A 27,450-nucleotide genomic window follows, 5' to 3' on the forward strand; every position below is an offset into this window, starting at 1 on the left:
TCTAGTCCAGCATCCTGTCTTACACAGTGGCCAACCACTTCCTCTGGAAGCCCAACAATTGGGTTTAGAGGTTGAGGCCTTCATATGAACAGAAGAGGAGTCCTGCTGGATCAGACCAGTGGCCTATCTAGTCCAGATTCCTGACCCACACAGTGGCCAATCAGTTAATCTGGATATCCAGTAACAGGGCAGAGAGGCTGAGGCCTTCCTAAGAACATAAGAGGAGTTCTGCTGGATCAGACCAGTGGTCCATCTAGCATCCTGTCTCACACAGTGGCCAAGCAGGCACTCTGGACGGTCAATAATAGGGCAGAGAGGCCTTCCTATGTCCATAAGAAGAGACCTGCTGGATGTCCATCTAGCCCAGCATCTCGTCTATCCAGTGATCAAGCATTTCCTCTGGAAATCAAACAACAGGACACAGAGACCGAGACTGTCATAAATACATAAGAAATACCTTACTTGTTCAGACCATCGGTCCATCTGTATGCCTCCCCCCATTTTTATCCACAAAACAAACCTGGAGTTCATTAGCTTGAGATAGCGTATCCCACCATGCTTAGTAGCACCTTTAAGACCAACAAAGATTTATTCAAGGCGTGAGCTTTCGAGTGCAAGAACTCTTCATCAGACTATGAACTGACCATCATGACAGTGGGAATATATAAGCAAAAGTTAATCCTGTTACCTTAGTAAATTGTGTCACAGCATCCAAACACAGCCACATGATAACTCTTCTTCTTCAGTAATATCGGGGCTCTCTCAGCCTCCCCTCCCTCACAAGGTGTCTGTTGTGGGGAGAGGAAAGGGAAGGCGATTGGAAGCCACTTTGAGACTCCTTTGAGTAGAGAAAAGCGGCATATAAGAACCAACTCTTCTTCTTCAGTAATCTCAGAGCTCTCTTAACCTCACCCACCTCACAGGGTGTCTGTTGTGGGGAGAGGAAAGGGAAGGTGAATGAAGCCACTTTTAGACTCCTTTGGGTAGAGAAAAGCGGCATATAAGAACCAACTCTTCTTCTCCTTCAGTAATCTCAGGGCTCTCTCAGCCTCCCCTCCCTCACAGGGTGTCTGTGGTGGGGAGAGGAAAGGGAAGGTGAATGCAGGCCACTTTGAGACTCCTTTGGATAGAGAAAAGCGGCATATAAGAACCAACTCTTCGTCTTCTTTATATCTAACTAAGGCTGGGGTTGTCTCTGGCATGTCTTATGTGTGGCAGTCTCATAGATACACGCCACATGACATAATGTTCTGTTTGTGGACCTCAGAGAAGATGGTTGTGGGAGGGGGTGGCACTCAAACCATCCAGGTGGTGGAGGAGAAACAGCCCTGACATCTGGCGCGCCTGGTTCATCCGGCGTGAGAAATGAGTGCCCATCCATGCTCACGCATTGTTCTCCGCTGCGGGCTCTGCTGAGGCAGCATAGGGCAAACGTCGCCCGCTGGGCCCACAGTTACAATGCAGCACAGATATATTTTGCAAGCCGAGGGATATATATTTCCCCCCGTTAGGATGATGATGAAGAAAGCAAACAAAAGGCAGGAAATTAAAATTTATGCAAACACCAGGGTTCCCCGAGCAACGATAACAGAGCCGTATTGCGCATCTCGAAGAAGGCATAAAAGTTAATGCGACATGCCACGGTTGCAGGCAGTGGAAGGGGAGGAGGGGGTGGAGCAGGGCAGGGAGAAGGCACCGGGGAGGGGGAAGGTTATGTTTATTCGGGGACCCATAACGTCGAACGACGCTTTTTTCTTTTTAATGCTTTGAAAATCTCCGAGACCGCATTGTGCCAATGTGGTGACCGGTTGGCTTTTGTGTCGTCGGCTCATTTGCATTTCGCAGCCCGCAAACCGTGCCGTTTCCGATGGACGCCGTAAAAAATCCAAAGCGGCCCGATTTGGATTTGAAGGTTTTCGAGTTGTCTCGCGGGGAGGTTTTATGCCTACTATTATTTATTAATTTTATTGTCAGTAAAACGCTGCCGGAGAATTGATGGTTGCTGCTAACAACCAGGAGTCTCCTTTGTTGAAAAAACAGGGGAAGCTTCTTAAACTTTCAGGAGTTTCCCGGCTTGCTGGATCCTATTTGGAGTCAACCAGCGGCGAAGCAGCGTTCAGAATCGTAATCCGGATGCTTGCTTTTCTCGTTAAAATACGGGGCCCGTGTCCATGTTAATAAATTCCAAGTTCCTGCACGAGAAACATTTGATTGCATTCCTGCACTTCAATTTAGCAATTCGCAAACTGTAAGTAAGAGTCCAAAAGTAGGTCATGACTCTCTTGCTGGTGGTTGATGAGGCTGGGAGGAAGGAAGAAGGACTGTATGAACTGGATCTTTTCAACCACTGATCTGGTTTTGTCTTGGTAAAACGGGGAGGGACAGTCATGAAGGAGAAGAGCTGTTTTCTTGTGCCCCGCTATTAACTACCTGAAGGATTCTCTGTGTGGCTGACCATTGCCTTCCTTCCCTCTCCCCTCAACAGACGCTCTGTGAGGTAGGGGAGCTTAAGAGAGCTCTGAGAGAACTGGGCTGGCCTAAGGTCACCCAACAGGCCTCATGTGTTGCATATAAGAACGAACTCTCCTCCTCCTCCTCCTCATAGCTTACAATTGCCTACCCTTCCTCTCTCCATGACAGACACCCTCCGAGGTAGGCGAGGCTGAGAGAGTTCTGAGAGAACTAGGACTGACCCAGAGTCACCCAGCTGGCTGCAAGTGGAGGGGCAGGGACTCAAACCTGGACCCCCAGATTAGAGGCTGCCACTCTTAACCACTAGACCAAGCTGGCTCCCTCTATGTGAAATTTAGTCCAGTGATCAGTAATGCTAAGCATGGCGTTGGAAAGTACCATCAAGTCACAACCAACTTGTGGCAACCCCATAGGGCAGGGGTAGTCAAACTGCGGCCCTCCAGGTGTCCATGGACTACAATTCCCATGAGCCCCTGCCAGCGTTTGCAAATGCTGGCAGGGGCTCATGGGAATTGTAGTCCATGGACACCTGGAGGGCCGCAGTTTGACTACCCCTGCCATAGGGTTTTCAGAGCAAGAGATGGACAGAAGCATCTTAGTGCTAACCAAGCCTTGACCCTGCATAGCTTCCAAGACCCGTTCAGTGCTAACCGATGGTGAGATTCTTAGGGAGGGATAATTTGGGGAAGGGGGAATCCACCTGAGCCCCAGAGATCTCCCGGAATTGTGACCTCTAGAGGCCAACAATTATTATCAAGAAAATGGCTGTTTTGAAAGATGTATTTTATGGCCTTATACTACAGAAGGTCCATGTCCTCCTCAGGCTCCAGTCCCCAGGCTCCACCCCCTGGAGTTAGCAATCCTAAATCTGACTCTTATCCCTCAAAAGAACCAAAGCTAGGTCAAGCATGGCGTTTTGCGGGGGCCGGGCGATAGCCAGGAAGACGTAAACCTCTAGAACAGGGGTATTCAAACTGTGGCCCTCCAGATGTCTATGGACTACAATTCCCATGAGCATTTGCTAGCAGGGGCTCATGGGAATTGTAGTCCATTGAGATCTGGAGGGCCGCAGTTTGACTACCCCTGCTCTAGAAAGTATACGACATCAGTGCTAAGAGAAGTGATTGGCTGAGCATTCCGTATCTGGAGATGGCATTTATTTTCACACGCATAGTCTCCTTTTACTGCTCCTCCCGTGATTTGGGATTGATTTTTAGGGCCCAGAACTCTAGAGAGTACAGGGATGGCAGAATATTCACCTGTATTTATTTACTTAATCCAATCTACGGACTTTTTTTCCTAGTGATTATACCATTTCCGTCTCCGATAAGCACGAACCCATTGGGAGATCATATATTCCCTTAATAGAGGAGAACTAATCTCAAGCTTTGTCACTCCGGAGCATTAATGAAAAATTAAGTCTCGGTATATATTATCCCTTCTCTCTGCATAGATAAGAAAAGCATAGGTTGCCGTGACAAATCAGCGTGAACCCTTGAATTGACTTCGATAATAGCACAACGTTCCCATTATGTCCCAAAAGAACACTTAGATCAAGCAATCGTAATCTGCTCAGGATCCCCGGCCCCAAAGAAATCAAGGCCATATGCGGTCAGGGCCCAGTGTACTTGAGGGACCGCCTCCCTGCCTATGCCCCCAAAAGAGCTCTACGCTCCGCCACCACCAACCGGCTAATGGTCCCTGGCCCTAAAGAAGTCCGCCTGGTCTCGACCAGGGCCAGAGCCTTCTCTGTTCTGGCCCCCACCTGGTGGAATGAACTCCCGGAGGAGATCAGGGCCCTGATGGAGCTTAAACAGTTCCGCAGGGCCCGCAAAAAGGAGCTCTTCCTCCAGGCATTTGGTTGAGACCAGACACAACCAACAGCGACTTAAGGGCCCCTTGTCCCCTCCCTCCCAGAACTCCACCAGAGTGCTCTGGTCCTGTTTGCACTGTTGCATTGTTGACACTGTTTATATTATTACAACTATCAATTATGAATATTATTGTACAGTTATTCATATGTTATAGATAGTTTCATGTATTGTTCATATGTTCCATGTAAACCGCCCTGAGCCTCCAGGGAGGGCAGTATATAAATACGATGGATGGATGGATGGATGGATGGATGGATGGATGGATGGATGGATGGATGGATGGATGGATGGATGGATGGATGGATGGATGGATGGATGGATGGATAATTGATTTCAACTGGGTCCAGGGACTTTTTTGCCTGTTAGAACACTCTACCTGGTGAGAACACGGCTCCATGGGATCTTAAGCATGGGATCTACCTGGTGAGAACACGGCTCCATGGGCCTGTAAAATGGAATTGTTCCCCCAGGCCTATGTCTGAAGCCTTGGAGGACACTGGAATTTCAACTGACCACCCTGCCTAAACCCACCTAAATCCATCAACTCAGTCTAAGGCAGGGGTTTTCAACCTTCCTCATGCCGCGACCCTTTAATACAGCTCCTTCCTTGGTGACCCCCAACCATAAAATTCTGCAAGTGTTCTTTCATAGAAATTAAACCGAAACTGACCAATGGCATGAAGATCCCATTGTTCATGATCGTATATAAATTTGGTTTTTTTCCTGGGGTTTCTCAGTTATTTCTGCCTCTTGTCCCACCATGCCGATCTTGCTCTTTTTTGCTGCTCCAGACAGACGAATGCTCTATCTTAATCTACCCCGTTAATGTCTCCACCTCTGTAGACAGAGATGCCCACACGTAAGAGGTTTGGACTTGGCGAAGAACAACGGGAAACTCAGTAGACTGCCAGTAATGGTACCACTCTTGGGTCTGTTTGGTTATATTGGACTAGTGGCTTGTGAGCATCCTGTCTTTCGTTTCTACTCATGTTGCAGGGTAGTGACGGAGCTTTCGTGAAGGTCATTGGATCAGAAGTGTTTAAAAATGGAGTCCGACAGTCATATGGTGAATGGGTCTACATTTTAGCCATGATGGTATCTCTGGTTTCAGAAGCAGACTACTTGTGATAGTCAGATGCTCAAGAGGAGTCAACAGGTGAAGCCTGTGGCCACCAGGCCTGACTTGTGATCTTCTCTGTGGCATCTCACAGAGCACCAAATAGGGTGCTGGACTAAATGGACCATTGGTCTGATCCTGCAGGATGACTCTTAGATGTGTTTTGAAGCTCTGTCAGTGAGGATCCATCCATCTATTTATTTATTATATATTTATATACTGCCCTCCTCTGAGGCTTAGGGCGGTTTACATAAAACAGGGAAACAATACAGATAACCCAATAGTTATAAACAGTAACAATACAGTGACAACAATAGAACAGTATAATAGAAAAGTAGAACAACAGGGAGATCATCAATTCAATTACAGCATACTGACGACCCCATGGGTTAGACGAATCAGCGGTGGATTTCATGGGAGCGAGGCTCGGGAACCAATGGAAGGTGATTGGTTCAGGTTGAACCAATGAAATGCCTGGGGGAGGAGCTCCCTTTTGCAAGCCCTGCGGATTTACTTGAGTTCCGTTAGGGCCCTGATCTCCTCTGGGAGCTCGTACCGCCAGGTGGAGGCCAGGATGGAGAAAGCTCTGGCCCTGGTTGAGGCCAAGCAGGCTTCCTTGGGGCCGGGGATCACCAGGCAGTTGGAGGCGGCCAATTTGTTGTCAGATTTTAAGTGACACTGTGATTTTGAGAAGGGAATGCAATTATTATGGCACAGCTGTCTCTTGGAAAGACCTAAACGAGGCGGGTGCGGGGCAATAACTCGGATCTGATTTCCTTGCAGCCAGCTGAAGGATCCAATGAAGTAGGACGGGATGACAAGATGTATTTAACCTCATTAGTTTCAGCCAGGCCGACTCGGCATAATCCATCAGTGTAGAGACGCATTAGAACAACATGACTATTCCTGCCTCTCATTTGCATAATGGATGAGATGTGAAATGAGTCCTCGGGAAGGGGGAGTGCCCTGGAGGGACACAAAGTTTATCATCATGCGCGTGAGTTCTTTTAGATCGTTGCAGTAAGTTTCCACTAACAAGATGACAAATTAATTGTCGGTATTACTGTATGGACCCAGAGTGGGAAAAGGGAGGGAGCAACAAGGCCGCTGGGATTGCAGCAAAGAAAAGGGCCGTTCGGAAGATTTTGCAGGAGATCGGGGATCTGGGTGCCTTCCCTTCCTCGGCTTGCATGCCGGCACACTGACCTTTTTGCTGTGCCTTTAAGAGACTGGCCTCCATTCTAATCTGATCCCGAGCTTTGGCTTTATTAGTGAGGTGAGTGAATCGACTCCTATCAGACAGCCCTCAGGACATCTAGGAATTGATCATTCTGCAGGAATAACCACTTGGTGTTTATTAGCTGGGGAGTTCATCACTATCACTTCCCTTCATCCAGTTCCTAAGAGGTTCCTCAAAGCTATGATCGGCATTAGCTCTTCTGAGTGCACGGGGAAAGAGAAAAATCAGGATATCTAGGTAATGATGCCTCCTGCCCTCACCGTGTTGCTCTCATCTCTCTCTCTCTCTTTCTCTTCCTCCCCATCCCATTTTCTGAGCACAGATAAATGATTTAATCACAAGGGGAAGTGATACTCGCAGAGGAGCAACGGCTAAGTTGCACAGCAATATATCTAACTCTCAATCTCACCCCGTCTGCGGATGCTTAAATCCAGAGACTGGGGCCATGGACAGGCAAGTCAACATCCAAGCAGACAAACCTCTCTGTGTGTGATACGATATCAGTGTAACACCCTAGTGATCTTCCTTGCCCACAGAGGCACAAGATTCAAGAGGATGGGGCTCTCTGCTCATTAAAAGTTTAGTTACGCAAAGGGATGGCGCATGTCATCTTTAAAATTAATCACTTCTTTTTGCTGCATTTATCAGGAGTAATTACATGCTCTCTTCTGAGTTCTGGGAAGGAGGCGTTGCTCTCAGCCGTCCACTCCTCAACCTTATTTTATTTTTATTTCCTTTTTTTTTCTTTCTTTCTTTTTTGAGAAAGGGGAAATTTCCCAGATCTCCCTCTTCTTCCAATCCTGTATTCAAGATACTAATCAAAATGCAAATATTCTGACCTGTTTACTGTTCGGAAGTGCATTATGTTGCAAATGCACTGGGTGACTAAATTAAAAAGTGAAGGAATGCAAAGGAATTTTCCGTCAGAAACACAAGTGGTGCATATACATTGATACAATAAAAATCAAAGATGTCCACTGAAGGGAGGAGGCAAAATTCAGGGCTCCTTCCATGGACAATCCTCTTCGGTATGGTTTGGTGAATTCTTTTTATGGGTTTCCTTCCTGTGTCACTGTTTTATCCCTTTTGAAATACTATGTACAGGGCTGCCTAAAGATGGAGCCTGTTGCCAGCTTATCTTAATGAATATGGGATGAAATTAATTCAAAAGAAATTCCATCAAAACATCTGGAAGAAGTTCCTGAAAGTTAGAGCTGTTTCTCAGTGGAACAGGCTTCCTCAGGAGGTGGTGGGTTCTCCATCTTTGGAGATTCTTAAACAGAGGCTGGAGAGCCATCTGACAGAGAGGCTGATTCTGTGAAGGCTCAAGGGGGTGGCAGGTGATGGTGGATGAGCGATAAGGATGTGAATGTCCTGCTTAGTGCAGGTGGTTGGAGTAGATGACCCAGGAGATCCCTTCCAACTCTATTATTCTATGATTCGATATTATTTTCCATTGAATGATTGGAAACCAGGAAACATTTTCTCCTTGGCTAATAAGGCTTGGCGATGCTTCTTATTATGGGTCATAACTTCTTATTGTGTGTCAGAACTTATTAGACAGATTCATGGAAGACAGGTCTGTCAGTGGCTATCAGCCGTGATAGCTACAGGGAACCTCCACCACGTTCAGAGGAAGTAGACCTCTGAAGACTTGTGCCCAGAGGCAACACCAGAAGAAGTTCAGAATATGAGTGAACAAGTGCTTGCCTGTTGATTAAATGGTTCAGTTGTAGACTCCAATCTACCTTCTGTTACAGTTGTCACCTCGAGACTGAGAAATTCCTGAAGATTTGAGGGCAACATCTTGGGAAGGTGGGGTTTGGGAGTGGAGGGGGCTCAGCAGGATATGATACCATAGAGACCAATCTCTGAAGCTGCTATCTTCTCTAGGAAAGGGGATCTCTATCATCCGGAGAACAGTAGTAATTCCTGAGGAATTCTGTGCCTCAAACGGAGTTTGGCAACATGACCTGCTGAGTCTCGTAATTCAATTATAGACAAAATCTAAATCTGAAGATCCTTCAGAAGTCCTAAGGATAAAACTTCATTATTTATTTATTTATTATATATTTCTAGACCACCACTTTCAGTGACATAATCCCATAGCTCCTTCCCCACCCAGCCGCCAACCACTTCGGAGGAATTGGTAGAGGTGAATGCTTAGCCTGCGGAGGGGCATCATAGATCTTATTCGTGACCTCAGATCCACTTCTAGCCTGGTGCCGAAGATCAGACTGAATGTGTAGCCGGCCTGATAGGTGGGTCTAGTAACAAATCTGGAGAACCCTAGCATCACCATAGTTGACACTAGGTCCGAGCCTAACCCAGAGGCCAGCTAATCAGTGTGAACACTGATGTCCCCCAGAATTGAAAGCCCGGGATACTGCAACACCCAGGCCATCACCGCCTCTGTTTCGTCTGGACTCTTGATGGCTCACGGAAAATGTACTCTCCTGCAGTAAGGTATTTTTCATATTGGATGAGTAAAATGCTGTCAGGTTGCAGGTGACATAGGTGACCTCAGCCAGGGGCCTTCAAGGCAAGTGAGAAGTAGATGTGGTTGGCCATTGCCTTCCTCTGTAGAGTTTGTCTTGGTGGTCTCCTATCCAAGTACTGACCCTGCTTAGCTTAGACTTATGGCAACCCCAGCCAGGGGCTTTCAAGACAAGTGAGAAGCAGAGGTGGTCTGTCATTGCCTACCTCTGCAGAGCCTTCCTTGGTGGTCTCCCATCCAAGGACTGAGCCTGCTTAGCTTACACTTATGGCAACGCCAGCCAGGGGCTTTCAAGGCAAGGGAGAAGCAGAGGGGGTTGGCCATTGACTTCCTCTGCAGAGTCTTCCTTGGAGGTCTCCCATCCTAGAACCGATCCTGAGATTGAGCTATGCCTTGTTGGGCCTCCTCTGCATTTTTCATATTAGTTGAACTTTTACAAACACACACGCACCATTTATTCCAACCGATTCTTGTCCTGTGACCAGAGCTGAGCCTTCTGCAAGGGACGGATTATTTTTTCCAAACCAAGCCGAGGTAAACTGAAAACAAAACCTGAGCTGCAGGAAAACAAGACCCACAGCCCCATGGAAAGCTAATGAGGAGCCAAAGGGTGGACGATACCGCCTTTGAAGTCGTTTGTCAAATTTGTAATGACTCCCCAGGAGAAGGACTTTCCTTCAACGATCGGCGTGACCTTCCTGAGCCCAGGGAGGTAGCAACGGAGCACGCTCAGGTCCCCACGCTTTTTCAGAGGAAACCCAATAAAAATATTGAAAATATTGACTCCCCCGCAGGCAGTAAAGCCGCACTCTGGTCTTTGACCTTTGAAGCAGCCATAGGGTGGTCAATAAAAAATAAATAAAAATACAAGGGTTCTTACATGCTCAGCACTGCCACACATTTGGGGTTGGAAGTCGTTTAACCTTGAACCAAGGGTCCAAGTAACCACGGCAACAGGAAGTGGGCCTCTGCATCAAAGGAGTCGGGATCCATAAATCAAGGGTCCCTAAATGCAAACACAGTGTGCAGGTAGAGATTCTTGGAGAGGATAAGTGGCTTGTGAGGGATTACCTTGGGGAAAAAATGAACAAGGACCCTGGACACAAGCAAAGGGCAGCTTCACAGAGGCCTGGGCTGTGGTGACAGAGAGCTGGGGGGCTCTCTGTGCAACTTTGGGGGGGAGTTTTTGTGCAACTTTGGGGGGGGGGAGTTTTTTATCTGTAGAGGTCAAGAGGTGACAGCTGCTATTTTCCCGCAGTGCTTTCTGTACCCGCTCTTCAGCTAATTATCAACAGATGTTGAATCCAGGAGGTGGTTAGCTTTATTGTTTTCTAAAGACACAAGCGCTCTCTCTCTCTCTCTCTCTCTCTCTCTCTCTTACACGCAGACACACGAGCATATGCACGCATGCTAAAAATGGTTTCCATCTATAAAATATTGGCACCACTCTGATCTGTGCCACTTTTTTTGACTGCGCTGAATACCACCTCATTTGGTTCCTGATGTGTTCTGCTTTCCGGACAGAAACGCTGCAGGTCTCCCCACTCTCTGAGAGCCAGTTTGGTGTAGTGGTTAGGAGTGCGGACTTCTAATCTGGCGAGCCATGTTCAATTCTGCACTCCCCCACATGCAGCCAGCTGGGTGACCTTGGGCTCGCCACGGCACTGATAAAACTGTTCTGACCGAGCAGTGATATCAGGGCTCTCTCAGCCTCACCTACCCCACGGGGTGTCTGTTGTGGGGAGAGGATGGGAAGGCGACTGTAAGCCGCTTTGAGACTCCTTCTGGCAGAGAAAAGAGGCATGTAAGAACCAACTCTTCTTCTTCTTCTTCTTCTTCTTCTTCTTCTTCTGCCTAGACAACCCCTTGCTGGCATTGTCATATGCCTAAACTAAGCAGGGCTAGTACTGAAAAGAGGGTTAAGAAGAAGGAGAAGAGTTGGTTTTTATATCCCATATTTAGCTGCCCAATGGAGCCTTAAAGCAGTTTACAATCACCTTCCCTTCCTCTTTTCCTCACAACAGATAGGTAGGTGGACCTGAAAGAGGACAGACAGGAGTATCCTGAGAAAACAGGACTATCAGGCCTGTGACGAGCCCAAGGGGAGATCCCCTTTACTGGCTGTCTTCAAGCAGCAGCTGGACAGATCCTTCTCCTGGATGCTTGAGGCTGATCCTGCATAGAGCAGAGGGTGGGACTAGATGGCCTGTATGGCCCCTTCCCACTCTAGGATTCTAGGAGTCTAGTTCAGCCATGGAAGGGGCTGCCTAAGGAGGTGGGGAGATCCCCTTTACTGGCAGTCTTCAAGCCGTGGCTGGACATATCCTTCTCCTGGATGCTGGAGGCTGATCCTGCCTTGAGCAGAGGGCTGGACTAGATAGACTGCATGGCCCCTTCACACTCTAGGATTCTATCAGTTTAGTTCAGTAGTGGAATGGGCTCCCTAAGGAGAAGATGAGATGTGGACAAGCGGTATATAAAAACCAACTCTGGGAAGGGGAGGGGCTCCAGGGGGGCATGCACATAACTATGCTTCCCTACCATATTCTGCACGATTGCACCACTTCTGGGGTTTCTCGAAACCGGAAGAATAGTTCAAGGGTTTCTCATCGACAACCCAGTAGAGAAAGGCTGCTCTAAAGGAAGCCACGGCCCTCAGTTTGCGAGACCCGAGCAAGGCTGTTCATGACTGGACATTTTGGAGATCATTAATTGATAGGATTGCTGTAAGTTGTTAATGACTTGGCAACACTTCACATGCAGCATTGTGTTGTGGAGTTCCCTGCTGGTACATGTAGCAATGGCTGGTATGTATCCAAGAACTCTCAAGTCAAAACTTACCTACGGCAACACCAGCAAGGGGCTTTCATGGCAAGTGAGAAGCAGAGGTCGTTTCCTGTTGCTTTCTCCTCCAGGGTCTTCCTTGGTGGTCTCCCTTCTGAGTACCGACCCCGAGTACTGACCCCAGTGTGGGCAGCAGCTTCTAATCTGGCAAGCCAGGCTTCATTCCTCACTCCTCCATATACAGCCAGCTGGGTGACCTTGGGCTCATCACAGGCCTGATAGTCCTGTTTTCTCAGGATACTCCTGTCTGTCCTCTTTCAGGTCCACCTATCTATCAGTTGTGAGGATAGGAGGAAGGGAAGGTGATTGTAAACTGCTTTAAGGCTCCATTGGGCAGCAAAATATGGGATATAAAAACCAACTCTTCTCCTTCTTCTTAACCCTCTTTTCGGTACTAGCCCTGCTTAGTTTAGGCGTATGACAATGCCAGCAAGGGGTTGTCTAGGCAGAAGAAGAAGAAGAAGAAGAAGAAGAAGAAAGAAGTTATATGCCACTTTTCTGTACCCAAAGGTGTCTCAAAGTGGCTTCCAATTACCTTTCCTTTCCTTACAACTCCTCCCTTTCCTTTCCCTACAACTCCTAACCACTACACCAAGCTGGCTCTCTCTACACCAAGCTGGTTGTTCAGAGGTTTTTTGCCTTTGGCTTCCTCTGGTTTTAAAAGGGGGCTAAAAACATTCGTGGAGGATAGATATATCAGTGGCTTCTAACCATGCCTAAATGAAACCAACAGGTCCAGAGGCTGGTGGTAGAAGAGAAACTCAAGTGGAGGCTTTGGCCTGTGTTCTATGTTCGTGGACCCTCCAAGGCAACAGTGCTGGGAAAGAGGCATCCTTGGTCTAATCCAGCAGGCCTTCGCTTCTGTTCTGGGAGGATTTGGGAATCCAATACAAAAGAACAATGAATGTACATATAGCTGTCAGTTGTGCTGCTCATGTAACGGGGCTTGGCACATTATGCTGTCCATGAGCCGAGGACTCCTCTAAGAAGTAAAAATGGCCAAATGATAATGATATTCTTTTCCGTCCTCGTCTTTGTGATTGTATGATAGATACAAGGGTGAAGAGAGGCGAATATCTATGTGATGAGAATCTTCCCCCATATATTGCCTTAAAAATAGACTTGCGAGTCAATAATGGGTTTGGCACGGCGTCAATGTTTATGTGATGTCCTAAGGCGAAATGAACAAAAACCTAATAAAAAGAAATTCATAATCCTTGCTGGCATTAGAAGCACATTTACAAGCAGGGAGTTCTGGGATGGTCAACTTCTTTTGAGACGCAGCAGGGCATTTATCAGAGCTGAGGGGGGAGTTTCCCACCTCCCACCATAATTACCCTTGTTTGTCTTTTCCTTCTCCAGGACTTGCCAGTTCCCACCTCAAAGTGGACCAGATTTCCTTTCATCATAAAAACGAGAGTTCGACTTCTGCCGTGATAACCCGCCGGAAACCAGCAGCTCTTGACGGCGTCACAATGACCTCGACCCCGGTATTATCTCGCTTACCTTCAGCAGCAGCAGCCTCTGAAACAGGTAACTGGGGCACTGAATCATTTCAGAAGGTGTCCAGGTTGGTCTGCAGTAGTAGATTGTAGTCCAATCGCACTAGATTGGCAATCAAGTATAGTCATAGAATCCTAGAGTTGGGAGGGGTCCTATTGGTCATCTAGTCCAATCATGGAATCCTGGAGTTGGAAGAGGCCATACCGGCCGTCTAGACCAATCATGGAATCCTAGAGTTGGAAGAGGCCATACCGGCCGTCTAGACCAATCATGGAATCCTAGAGTTGGAATGGGGCATACCGGCCATCTAGTCCAATCATAGGATCCTAGAGTTGGAAGGGGCCATACATGTCATTCCTTAGAGTCCTATATATGTTTAGGCATTGTCACCATGCAATTAAACTATGAGGAAACGCATTAGGACCTGCCTCAGCCAGGGCTGTGGCTTTTTCATCCCAGCTCCCTGAGAACATAAGGTATCTAATAGAACTATCATAGTTCTGTAAGGCCTGCAAGACAGAGTTCCTTCACTGGGCCTATGGTTGAGGCCAGTTTGGACAAGCGAGCATCCCAACTGAAAGGCCTCCCTTGGTGGCAAAGCAGACAGCTCCCCCATCTGTTTCCAAGCTGGAAATCAGAATTCTTATGTCGCCAATTGTTTGGCTGCTTTTAACTGTTTTAACTTTTAAAATTTTATGCAGAGGCAGGCAGTGGCCAACTACCTCTGAACGTCTCTTGCTTTGACCTGAACAGCTCAGGCTAGTCTCATGTCATCCAGTCTTGGAAGCCAAGCATGGTTGTGACCAGGGTTGTGAAGTGGAGCCGGGAAATAGCAAACCACCTGTGAACATCCCTTGCTTGGAAAACCCAATGGGGGTTGCCATGAGCCAGCCACGACATGGCAGCACTTTCCCACAGCTGCCAAGTTTGAGAGAAGGACCTAAGACAAGCTTAGCTGGATCAAGCCAAAGTATGGCGCCATCTTGTCTAGCATCTTCTTTCATAGAGCGGCTGACCTCCTATGACCCAGGCAAAGAACCAACAGAGAGAGAGAGAGAGAGAGAGAGAGAGAGAGAGAGAGAGAGAGAGAGAGAGAGAGAGAGAGATGTGGCCCATCCCAGAAACTGTTATTCAGAAGAGAGACATAACCATCTAAGAAGGCACAGGGGCTTCTAATGTGAATGGAGGTACTTGAAAGAAGGAGCTGAAGAGCTAATCAGAGGACAGTTTAATCATTCATAGAGCAGCGAAGGGAAGAGAGCAATCATGTGTTCCAGCTCAGAAAAAGGGTGAACCTCGTCACACCGCTCATGTCTAATTAAGTCACTACTTTTGTCTGTCGCCCAGATGTTGAGACACTTTATTGAAAACTGAAGGAGCCTCTGTTAATGAGGCTAGGAGATGCTGTTGTGGATATCCTGTAATTAATTGAAAATGCTTTCCGGGGCCGGGGTGGGGGAGGTGGGAAGCGGGGGCTATGATTCAAACCAAATGGACAGCTGAAGGCCAGCAATTGAATTGGGAAAACCTCGAAGCGGCCTTCCACTCAGGTCCTTCTCTCGCCTTCCCCCCCTCCCCGTGTTGCAGTCCCCCAAAATGTGCATGGCGCGAGTTGCAACTTTCACACGACCACTTGAGGTCTCAGCGAGCTGCATCCGGCTCAGCTCTTGCCCTGTTGATTGGGTTGTGTGAATCGCTTTCTTAGGACAAAGGGAAGCAAGCATCGTTAGTGAAATTACTCTTTGGAGTCCAGGGTTGTCTCCTCCAAAAGGGTTCCTTTAGGAGGGTTTGCCCTGGGAGAAGAACCCCAGAAAAGAGCAAGTGTGGGACAACTGTGGCCTTACCCAGTCCCTCCATCCTGGGAGATGGTCCGATGGGAGTGGTGGGTCTTTGGCCCAATGGGCCACTACCTGCCTGGAAACCTGCCATTTTCTCTGCCTGCCACCTAGGAAAAGCCTTATAAGGCTCCTTCTCTGCCCCCTGCTGGCCAAAGGAGGTCACCGCAGCCTATTTCCTGCCCCACCCTTCCAAAGAAGCCTCCCAGCCTATTTTGGTGCTCTCCCAGGTCTTGTCACATTTTCAAGAAAGAAAGGCTGCCAGGGGGATCCTGAGAGGCTCCTCCACCCAAGGGAAAGAACAGCGCAAAGGAATTGTGGCCCAGGTCCCTGCCTCAGCTAGAAGAAGAAGAAGAGTTGGTTCTTATATGCCGCTTTTCTCTGAGGAGGCTCAAAGCGGCTTTCCCTACCCGAAGGAGGCTCAAAGCCTTCCCATTCCTCTCCCCACAACAGACACCCTGTGGGGTGGGTGAGGCTGAGAGAGAGCTGATATCACTGCCCGGTCAGAACAGCCTTATCAGTGCTGTGGCGAGCCCAAGGTCACCCAGCTGGCTGCATGTGGGGGAGTGCAGAATCGAACCCGGCATGCCAGATTAGAAGTCTGCACTCCTAACCACTACACCAAACTGGCTAAGCACTTAAGACAACCTTTCTCAACTTTTTTTTTACTGTTTAACCTCTGAAACATTCTTCAGGCTTTGCGATACCCCAAAAGTGGCAGAATATGGCTGGGAAGCATAGCTGTGTATACGCCCAACCAAGGCCCGTTCCCTTCCCACCCCCTCCAGGCCCATCGTTGGCCATTTTGGAAGGAGGGATATGGGTCGACAGGACCATGTATGGTCATATATATATTACTTAACTCCCACCCGTTCAGGAAACCCATCCAGGGCCATCTAGTCCAATCACAAAACCCTAGTTGAGAAAGCTTGACTTAAGATGAGAAGAAAGAGTGTCACAGTTACCCAATGGTTGTCATGGGAGGTAGGAAATGGTGGACAATGGAATTGGTTCAGCCCACGAGATAAATTGCCTTCCCCAAATTACTTTTGCGTTTCTAGAATCAAGTGCCTCTTGTCAATCTCATTGAGCTAATGGTCTAAGTCGTTGACAAAGTTTTTCAGTTGGGTGAAGAACGGGGGGTGACTGAAGATATGAAGAATTACTTACAGATTGAAGTCAACTATTGATTTCCTGGAGACAAACTAAGAATATAACCTTAGACTTTTTATATGCCTTATAGTTCTGAGTGCCAGTTTCTGGGAGGGAACAGCAGATGAATGCCGTGGGTCGTTGGGTGAGCATCCACGTTGCTTGCAGCAAATCCCCGTTTTCAGTTCCCAGTGAAAAGAATAAGGTAGTCGGTGAAAAGAAAGATCTCCACCCGAGTCCTTGGAGAGCCGCTGCCAGTCAGAGTAGTTGAAAGTTTTAAAAGATGTATTTAACAAAACCATTACCCATGATGGTTGCTCAGCACAGCAAACCAGCACCTCCCATTACAGCCCTCCTGGCACAGCCCTTGCATGAAAGGGAACACAAAGAAATCTCAGTCAAGCCTAAAAAAATTCACCACGAAACTGACAAAACATGTTTCCGGTCTGAGTCCAGTCACTGGGAAGCTCTGTTCTGTTTATTTCTAAGGCTGATTCTCTGCCACCAACTCCCTTCATTGCTACACAAGCACAAGCAAGGTTATGGGAACTGTAGAAGGAGATGCAGAGGCCTTCATATTGACCGTTTATGCACTGGAGGTTTCATGCTGGGCTGCAGGGTGAAGATTTAGTCGTGGCAGGTTGCCCCACCTCTTCCTGCACCCACATAGGGGAGCATTTGGCCTGGTGCACCTCATCTGGCCAGGATTCGTGCTCCTGTACGGGAGCTGGGGCAGTGAAGTTCCCAGTGCGTAAACGGTCATTTGCACGCAAAACTCGAAATCTTTATGGCAGTGATTGAGCTGCTTGTGTTGTGTTATGTCTGCCCCTTCTGTTAGTTACAGGAAGCAAACAAGATGGCACTTCTAGTCAGGTTCAAAACATGTTTTGTCAAGTTTCACAGTGAATTTTGTTGTGAGTAGGTGAAAGAAAGGAATGTGTTGGTGCTTGGCTCATGTGTCCCTTTCTTGCCTGCCCAGGGAAATGCCAAATACCAGTATGGGATCGGGAGGAGAATTGATTGAAAGCCAGACTGACCAGGGACTTTGGTTGGGGGTGGGGCATAATCTGGGCATGAAATTGGGGTCCATATGGGTTGCAGGTAGTTGTAAATTTCCTGAATTAGCCTAGATGGCCCTGGAGATTCCTTCCAACTCAATGATTCTTTGATTCTAAGTTTTTTCATGGGGTCACAGAAATGGGAGCGGGGAATAAGGCCATATTTTGTGGGGAAGTAATATCTAGTCCGTTCTGTGTATGGGTGCATAAGCACACAAAAATCACTTCTGAAACATGTTCTCTTTAATTTTAAAAGGACTCCCACCTGTACTGCAGCCTTTCTGTATCAATATCTTTCCACAGTGATGCAAGCTTAGCAATAAACCCATATCACTAGACTGATCTTGCTTGTAAAAATATTCATGTAGACATTTCAATACCATCTGCAGTTGCTAGGCCTGGCAGAGTGGAGACCAGTCTGTTGATGTGATGTCACTTATGTGCAAAAACATATAATAGCACTGTCTTTTGCTCAGTTCCAATAAATTACTAGTGGCATCACTTCTGGCTTGTCCAGGAAGTGATGTCATGCTGTTGGCTGATAACAATGTAGAGCAGCCTTTCTCAACTTTTTTACTGATGAGAAACCCTTAAACAGTGGTGTGATAGTGCAGAATATGCTGCTTGCATATTCTGGAGGTCCTCTCCTTCCCATCCCTTCCAGGCCCAACATTAACCATTTTGTGAGGGCAGGGGGCAGGTCAACATGACCATATAGGTTCATATCATCCAATAAATGGTAATCAATTTTTTAAAATATCTAAAAGATTAATTAACTCCCACCCGTTCAGGAAACCCTTCCAGAGCCATCAAGAAACCCCAAAACCCTGGTTGAGAAAGCAAGAGATGCCCCACAACTTTTTCCTGCTTGGGAAAAGTAAACGGTAGTGGAGCCTGTGGACCAGTGGTGGGGGTTAACCACTAACATTCTGTTAAAATGGCTCCCCAAGAGTAAATACTGCTAGAGGAATGTCCTATCTCCAGGGCCAAAGTGATCAATAAAACACAACCAATCAGGCCACACACACACACAAAGGAAATATCTGCACCGTGATACATTTACAGTTTTGCTATTGGTGTATATATACTCCACAGTTCCTAAGAGAAAAATTGAGAGGAACAAAGGTGTAGAGTGCAGGTACAGAATTCGAAGAAAAGCCCTAACATCTCAACTTCAACGAAAACTGGAATTAAGCTGAGCAGGGCCAGTTGGCCAGTGATTTCCTAAGAATGGAGTGTGTCTTACACAAGGGATCTCTCTTTCCTTTTCTTTCTTTCTTTCTTTTTTTGGTTTGTTTATAATTAATGAAAACCAGACTTCGGAAAGCGGGACACGCAGATCCTTATTTATATAAGAGAATATGTCTGTGTTTTGTTTATGACTCATTCCTGCTTCTTGTCTTGTAACCTGGGTTTGTTTAAAGGAGTTCTTTTCGGAGGCCAAGGATCATGGCAGCACCTAAGCCAATTGCGTTCCAAACAAAAATTAAAGACAACCGTACCGAATTTTCATGCTGATGGTTTTGATACGAAACTTTTTAAAAGTAGGCACCTCTGTGTGTGTGTATGTGTTATTCTTTTTCCACCAGGTGCATTATCTCTTGAAAGGACTCAGAGGTGACTTCCATTCTTCCAAATGCAGCTAGTGTGAATTAGATTGTTTCCCATTAATCTAGCCAGTAGTCGATAAATGAGCCCTTCTAGAAATCTTGGCTGCCCTCAGAGCACTTCAAGGACGGCTCAAACAGGAAGGTGCAAATTATCGTTGCGAAAAGTCATGAAATGAGGTTGACTTGAAGGGAAATGTTTTTTTATCTTTTACTGGAATCAGAGCCTACTTTTTTGTTATTGTTCTCCTAGTTTCGTAAGATACGAACTTCCTGTATACGGGCATCCCAGGCAGAGAAGGGCTGATGGTGGAAAGTGCCATTTTGACCATTTCTGCACTGGAGGGTTCGTGTCGGGCTGCAGGCGGGAGTTTGAGCCGGGACAAGTTATCCCATCTCTTCCTGTTCCCACATGGACCGTTTATGCACTGGGCACTTTACTGCCCCAGCTCTCATGCAAGAACACAAATAGGGGGCAGATGAGGTGCACTGGGCCAAATGCTCCCCCGTGTGGGTGCAGGAAGAGGTGGGGCCACCTGCCACGACTAAAACTCCAGCCTGCAACCCAGCATGAAACCTCCAGTGCATAAACGGTCATGGGGGAGCAGTTGGCCTGGTGCAACTCATCCATCCCGGACTCGTTCAACTTCTGAGATTTAGCCAGATCTGGATAGCTTGGGCCATTCAGTATGCTATTAAGATAGCTTTATAAAGAATAGCTAGATTTGAGTCAAGTCCATCTTGGTGACAATCAAGGTTTTCCAAGTGTGAGCTACTGAGACTCAAATTTTCCAAGAAGCTAGCCTTCAATAACTAGATTCAAGTTCCAGTAGCACCTCGAAGATTTTCAGGGTATGGGTTTTTGAGAGGGAATGTTTCCTTTATCAGATACCCTCTCAGAAGCTCATACTTTTCCCTGAAAATCTTAAGAATATAAGAAGAGCCCTGCTGGATCAGACCAGTGGTCCATGTAGTCCAGTGTTCTGTCTCACACAGTAGCCAACCAGTTCTTCTGGAGGGCCAACAACAGGGCAGAGAGGCCAAGGCCTTCCCCTAATTTTGGGATTCGGAGTAATGTGGAGGTTTCCCTCAGTCACCGTGACAAGAAGCCATTGATAGACTTAACCCCGAAGAATCTATTTCATTCCATTTTAAAGTTGTTCATTCCTGTGGCCATCACTGCACCCTCTGGCAGCAAATTCCACATTTGAATCACTCTGTGTGTCAAGGGGTTATTTCCTTTCATCTGTCCTGAACCTGCTGCCCGTCAGTTTCATCGGATACCCTCGAGTTCTAGTACTTTGGGAGGAGAAATTTTTCTCTTTGTCAGCTCTCTCCACCACAGGCATAACTTTATATAAACTTCTTTCATCTTATGGGACTGCAGAGTGCTACTAGATGGAAGCATCTTCTTTCAGTGCGTCTAGAATTGGATGTCCCTAGTCCAATCTTTTTGCAACCTGGTGATTCTTTTGAGGAGGGAGACCTGCAGTTATGCTGCAAGTTCAGTGCCTCTGCCTCAACCTCTGACCCACCCACGCCCGCCAGAGCCCAGAAAGGGGGAAGTTTCCATAGACTTCAATGGCGCCGTTGGTTTCAGTGGCACAGAATCGATTCAGCCATATGTCAGTCGATTCTACCAAATCAAAACTGCACCATAAGTGATTCGGATGAATAGATTCGGACCAAATTCAAAATTTTCCGAATCTTCTCCTTGCAGGTGCCTATTTGGAAGTTGTTGTTGTTAGGTGCGAAGTTGTGTCCGACCCATCGCGACCCCATGGACAATGATCCTCCAGGCCTTCCTGTCCTCTACCATTCCCCGGAGTCCATTTAAGTTGGCACCTACTGCTTCAGTGACTCCATCCAGCCGCCTCATTCTCTGTCGCCCCCTTCTTCTTTTGCCCTCGATCGCTCCCAGCATTAGGCTCTTCTCCGGGGAGTCCTTCCTTCTCATGAGGTGGCCAAAGTATTTGAGCTTCATCTTCAGGATCTGGCCTTCTAATGAGCAGTCAGGGCTGATCTCCTCTAGGACTGACCGGTTTGTTCGCCTTAATTCAATAATTGTCTTTTTAAACCTGACTGGCATACTTATAAAACCCTGAACATCTCCAAATATATCTCAGCTAGAAGGAGACAAGATTGTTAATGTTGCAAGAATTTATGCCTTACAAATCCCTATCTTTATTTTAAAAAACAGCAATGTTGCCTTGTTGGGAGTGTGTTAACTAATTTTCATTCATTAATTCAGCCAGTCTACGAAGGTAAAATTAATGGCATGCTAATAGAGCCAGTATGTAAATGGCTGTTTTGCTGCGGTAGATATGTGTAATAAATAATACTGAAATATTTCTTTGTACTGTATGCAGTTTTCCATCTTTTCACCATTATTCACCATCTCCAGTCTCGGGGAATCTTTAGATCAGCCTGCATTAGTCATATTTGGCAGCTATTTTGAAGAGCCCTCCGACAATCCGGTTGGCTCGCGGAGTGAAAATGATCATTGTTTTCTCTCGCCCCGCAGCCATCTCGCCGTTGAAGAAACGTTTCAAGCGCCGCGAAATCGAAGCAATCCAGTGCGAGGTGCGCAAGATGTGCAACTACACCAAGATCCTTTCCACGAAAAAGAACTTGGATCACGTGAACAAAATCCTGAAAGCCAAGCGGCTGCAGAGACAATCAAAGACGGGCAATAACTTTGTCAAAAAGAGGCGAGGCCGTCCCCGCAAGCAGCCCCTCTCGTTTGACGAAGACTCCAGAGACCAAATGCCAGTTTTGGAAAAATGCGTCGACCTGCCTTGCAAACGAGGCCAGCGCCTCACGCTTCACGTGAACCCTTTGATATTGGAACAAGCCGCCAGTCAAGATACAATTGCCGCCACCATTGAGGCTGTCATACACATGGCCCAAGAGGCGACGCAGCCTCCCCCTCCGCCAGCGCCCCCTGCACGGACAGCCAGAGCGGGGAAAAGGAAAAACAAATCACAGCACCATCCAGAGGAGGAGGAGGACGAAGTCAAGGTCAAGAGGCACCGGAAAACTAGAGGAAGTGAAAGTGAAAGCCTTCCCTAGTTGAGGATGTGGCTGATCGTAGGACAGTGCTGGACGGTTAGCGCCCCAGGAACACGGCCCGGAGCGCGGAATTAGACAGGTCTGTTTGACGCCTACTACGGGATCAGACTTGCTCTGCATTTCAGTAGCATAGCAGCCATGAAGAGTTCAGATAGGAACAACCAGTAATAATGATCATAGTCACAATAATGACCCATCTTTGGCATTAGCCCTGCGGTTGATTACGGGAGAGGGTACCGAGGAAGATTCCTTCCTCCCCCCCTAAAAAAGTAGCAATCTTCTTTGCAGAGTTTCTGGTATAAATCCGTTTTTGTGGTTCTCGTGTCTCCGAGGAGAAGGGGTTCACTCAAAGTCACTAGAGATCCGTACGCAATGGGGGCGGACAGTATCCATTTGAGAATTGTCAGTGTCGTTCTGAACAGAGGACCTTGCCTCTTTGGCGGGTGTGGTTACAAGGGGGTAACGGTGCCCGGGCAGCTTCTTCGACTGGGGCAGAGCGAAGGTCGGGAAAATTCATGATGGTCGGAAGTTTTAAAGGTGCAAGAGCCCCTGCCGGTAAAAACGTTGGCAATCCTTAGAATGGAAATTACAGTTGGAAGTTTTCCTTTCGATGACAGTGACAAAAAAAGGGGAGGGACATTGGGTAGATTCCTCAGCTGATCTCTTGGTTTTAATCTGCTTTGACAATGTTTGTCTTTTTTAATGTTTATAGGGGTGTTAGAGACATTTGCCGAATTTCAGGCGACTGGATCCCAAAAGATCGGACTCTCTAGTTCGGAATCTGACCATTTCCCCTCCCTTGCTTCCATAATTCGATGCAAATAACCAAATGGTGAGTGTCGTAGGCAATAGTCCCAAAGCTCTTATTTACTGACCACTCTCCTAGAAAGCAATGGAATAATGTAGTGTCTCCCATCCAAAAACAAAAAAAAACCCATCCTTCACTGACATAGTGACTTTGTGTTCCCATTGGTGACGTTAGCAAGAGCTTACCGATGCCTGCAAAAAATAAAATTTGCCAAAAAGATTGAGTCCGTAGGAAATCCTGGATGCAAAACTGATTGCAGGATTGGATCCAAGCAGCGTAGCAGCGTTTTGACTTTTTTTTTTTTATTAACGATGTCAACAGCAAATGTAATTAAAAAAATAATAATAACCCATGCAGAAAATAAAGCCAGAGGGAAAACAAAATCATGTCGTTTCTTGGCAAGTGTTTAAATTAAAATAGCAGAATAAGTGTTCTTATCTAAAATAATAATAATAATAATAATCAAAACGTTCAAAGGGTATCACCACTGCAGTTGTATTAATGCCACTTTGGACAATTTTCTTTCCAAGTTGTGGTTGCCTTAATAAACTGAAAAATAATTTCTTTTTTTTTTCCTTTTGTACATAATGTAATTATAAAAATAATGAAGGAAATCAGTCTGCATGGACACAAACAGTGTGTGACGAATCGTCTTTTTAAAATCGTCCGTTTCAATTGTCCCGTTCAAATTCAGAGTGAACTTTTCAGGCACCAGTATTTTTTTAAGCTTGGATATATCGATACGGCTGTATCTAAAGCAGTTCCTTAGCCAAAACAAGAATACTAAGTAGTAGTAGCAGTATTTTGAAGTGCAAAGATTTTTTTTTGAAAGAATGTGTTATTCCATTGCGATAATACGTTCTTTTTAAAGAAAATCAAAAGTTGGTCATTGAAATTTAAAGCAAATACTAAGCAGATTTCTTTCCTTTGCCTCGTCAATTTGTTCCAAGTATCCTCGCATTGATCGGAAAGATAAGGAGAGCCGGACTCATTAAATTGCAAATCTGATCTGAGAAAAATTCTCGATATTGATCAACTCTGCCGAGCGTCACTAAAAAGAATCCTGACCCCCTGTCCACGCTCTGATGCTTACATGTTTCTTTCCTCTGACTTATTTGCAAGTTGGAAAAAAGTTATATAGCCACCCTGATCCATGCGGAATCCAAAAGCAGGAACAAGATCAATAGCATTTTTTTATTATTATTAAATTATTATTAAAGGTAAAGGTATCCCTGTGCAAGCACCGAGTCATGTCTGACCCTTGGGGTGACGTTCTCCAGCGTTTTCATGGCAGACTCAATACGGGGTGGTTTGCCAGTGCCTTCCCCAGTCATTACCATTTTACCCTCCAGCCAGCTGGGTACTCATTTTACCGACCTTGGAAGGATAGAAGGCTGAGTTAACCTTGAGCCAGCTGCTGGGATCGAACTCCCAACCTCATGGGCAGAGCTTCAGACAGCATGTCAGCTGCCTTACCACCCTACGCCACAAGAGGCTCGTAATTTATTTTTATTAGGATCAACCAAATCAATCCGAGATACTGTGCTAGCTTTTGAACTTGTCAGAACTTTCCATCTTTAGACAGACGGAGAGCTGATTTCTCGGGCTGTGGTGTGAAGGTCTGATGGTGTGTGCATCATGTGAAGGATGCAAGTGGGCAGTTAAGTTAATTTTATTCCTGGCGTATTGTCACCTGGCGGCTTGTTCTCTGGGAAGGCATATACTGCCTATGTTATCCCTCCTTTGTTCTCAGAACACCCCCCAAGTCCATTCAAAATCCTTCAACGTTGCCATTAAGACCACCCGTTTGATTAGATCAGCCTTTCTCAACATCTTTTTTACCATTGAGGAGCCCTAAAACATTCTTCAGGCTTCAAGAAACCCTAGAAGTGGCGCAATATTGCAGAATATGGATGGGAAGCATAGCTGGGTACACGCCCCCCCCAGAGCCCCTCCCCTTCCCACCCATTCCGGGCCCATCATTGGCCTTTTGGGGAGGTGCTAGGTCAACATGATTATATCTGGTCACATCACCAGATAAATGTTTAACAAATTTTTTAAAAATTTTTAAAATCCCACCCATTCGGGAAACCCTTCGAGGTCCATTGAGAAACCACAGGGCTGCATGAAACTCTGTTTGAGAAAGCCTGCTAGGGCAGCAGTTACGTCATGGGGAATAGCTTTATCACTCACTCACTGGTAGCCATTTTGCCATGCATTGATTCAAGACCTTAGGCAAGGGGCATACTGTGAAGTTCAGGGGAAGAAATGCCTTCAAGATATGATTTTTCTCTGAAATGATCTCATTACATTTTTATACACGCATCCTGCTAAAAGAAGCAGAAATGGGAAATGGCAGCGCATGGTAGCTTCCTGATAGCATTTATCTAGCTGGAAATTGCTTGGTCACTCCAGCAGGCCACATATGGCGAATCCGTATGAACCATGTCCTGCTCAGCAAAGCTGAGCAGCCCAGCACCCTTCGTACTTGTCCAGAGTTTTTTTTTTATTATCACAGTCCAGAGAAGGAGAGAAGAAGTAGAAAGTCAACTGAAGCCTGTTGGTTAGTAGAAAAGAGCAGGAGTCCAAGACTCTTGCACTGAACTTTTGCTCTTTTTTACTGCTATAGACAAACATGGCTATGCATCTTGACCTGTCGTCCGGTGGACAGGATCACTAAACTTGTCTCAAGGGTTACAAATTCTGAATGCCTATTATACAGCAAGGAGATCCACCCAGCATCTTTCAGCGCTATAATTCTGTGGCCCACATATACAACCAGCCAGTTATTCACATCAGCACAGACACAAAAGGTAAACATAATTCACACATGCAACAATGTGCAACATCAATCATAGAGATTACACAAGAACAGGGAAATGCAACTGGCCAGGTATACAGGAGGAAACACTTGTTTGCCACTGCATAATGTCTGAAGACCCATTCAACTGTCAATGTTGGTATTGTCTACTCCGACCAGCAGCAGTTCTCCACAATCTCTATAGAAGGATTTTCACTTCAAGGAGGATCTTTTTAACTAGGTATGCCAAGGGCGTCTTGCAAGTGTTCTACCACTGATCCATAGCCCTTATTTTAATGGAATCTCAGTGCCCTTAGTCCAGGTGATAAATGCTGATATTGAAATACTGCCACAAGTTTCTCACAAAATTCTGTTCTATGGTTTATTGCTAAGAACGTTCAAGGGGGAGGTCATGACTCGGGGTCCGACATGCTTTTTTTTTGTGTGCACAAGGCCTGGGGTTCAATCCCCGGTCCTCTCATAGAATCCTAGAGTGGTAAGGGGCCATCCAGGCCATCTAGTCCAACCCCCTGCTCAATCCGGGATCAGCCTAGTGCAAAGGATCATGTCGTAGTTGACGTGAAAGACCTTCACATGAGATTTTGGAGAGCCACTGGCAGGCTGAGTCGACCATCCCGATATCGATCGCTCAGTCGTCTGACTTAGGATGTGAAAAATTTCAGGAGGGAAAGAACATTGGGCACTTTCACCCCTGCGAAATAAGGCTGTTTCGGTCCGCTTCTGCCCGTAGATTTTGCCATTGCGCACCGTGATATCCAGTTGTAAATTGGATGGAAATCTGATCGAAAGTGTGTCATTTAATGCAGGACGTGTCAAAGATATGCAAGAAGCTGTTGGCTTCAAGCTGGCTTCCTTCCCTTCTCCCCACCCCTCAAAAATCAAGTTAAGCCATGAAAGATAGGCTCCACGATTTTTTGCTCTCCCACAAAAACTTGCCAGCAGAATATTAAGAGAGGAATGAAGCGCGACCATTCGTTTGGAGGGCTGCTTGACCAGTTCCTAGCACGTGTCGATGTCAGGAAAGATTAGATGATCGAAATTATACAAAGGTCACCTGACACCTACGCCACGTAAGGGCCACAGACATTAACGCTTTTGCATGTCCCACAGCCTATCAATAATAAATCGCCGACAGAATAATAATATAAGAGAATGTATTAACACCCATATTGTTAGTAATTTAATTTCACAGCTCAAGGTATTCAAGAACGTTGCTGGAATAAGGTTTTTTTTTGTTTTTGACCTACGCATCCCCCCTCCCCACTCAAGATTTGGTTGAGAAAATATTTGAATTTTCTAAATCAGGGGTGGCCAGTTTGGTTCTCCAGATACCCATGGACTTCAATTCCCATGAGCCCTTGCCAGCATGAACTCATGGCAGGAGCTCACGGGAATTTAGTCCATGGACATCTGGCGAGCCACAGTTTGGTCAACCCTCATCTAAATGTGCTCCTCAAAACTGAGTTTTCTTAGAACATTTGGTATGAAGGTGAACAAGTGTTAGGTACCTGACCTCAAGGCAACTCCATCCCAATAGGATTGACCTGGAC

General features: G+C 46.5%; 1 protein-coding gene across 1 annotated transcript in view; it reads left to right on the forward strand.

The window, feature by feature from the left end:
- The window catches only part of SETBP1 (SET binding protein 1), a 269,159-nt gene extending 242,047 nt beyond the window's left edge, over positions 1-27,112 (forward strand). Inside the window, exons 4-5 of the mRNA XM_077346701.1 lie at positions 13,407-13,577; positions 21,724-27,112. Coding sequence (XP_077202816.1) covers positions 13,407-13,577; positions 21,724-22,271 — 719 coding nt within the window. The 3' untranslated portion in view covers positions 22,272-27,112. The remainder of the gene's footprint in view (positions 1-13,406; positions 13,578-21,723) is intronic.
- Positions 27,113-27,450: the final 338 nt, after the last annotated feature.

Source organism: Paroedura picta, chromosome 7, assembly GCF_049243985.1.
Source record: "Paroedura picta isolate Pp20150507F chromosome 7, Ppicta_v3.0, whole genome shotgun sequence".
NCBI classification, from domain to species: domain Eukaryota; kingdom Metazoa; phylum Chordata; class Lepidosauria; order Squamata; family Gekkonidae; genus Paroedura; species Paroedura picta.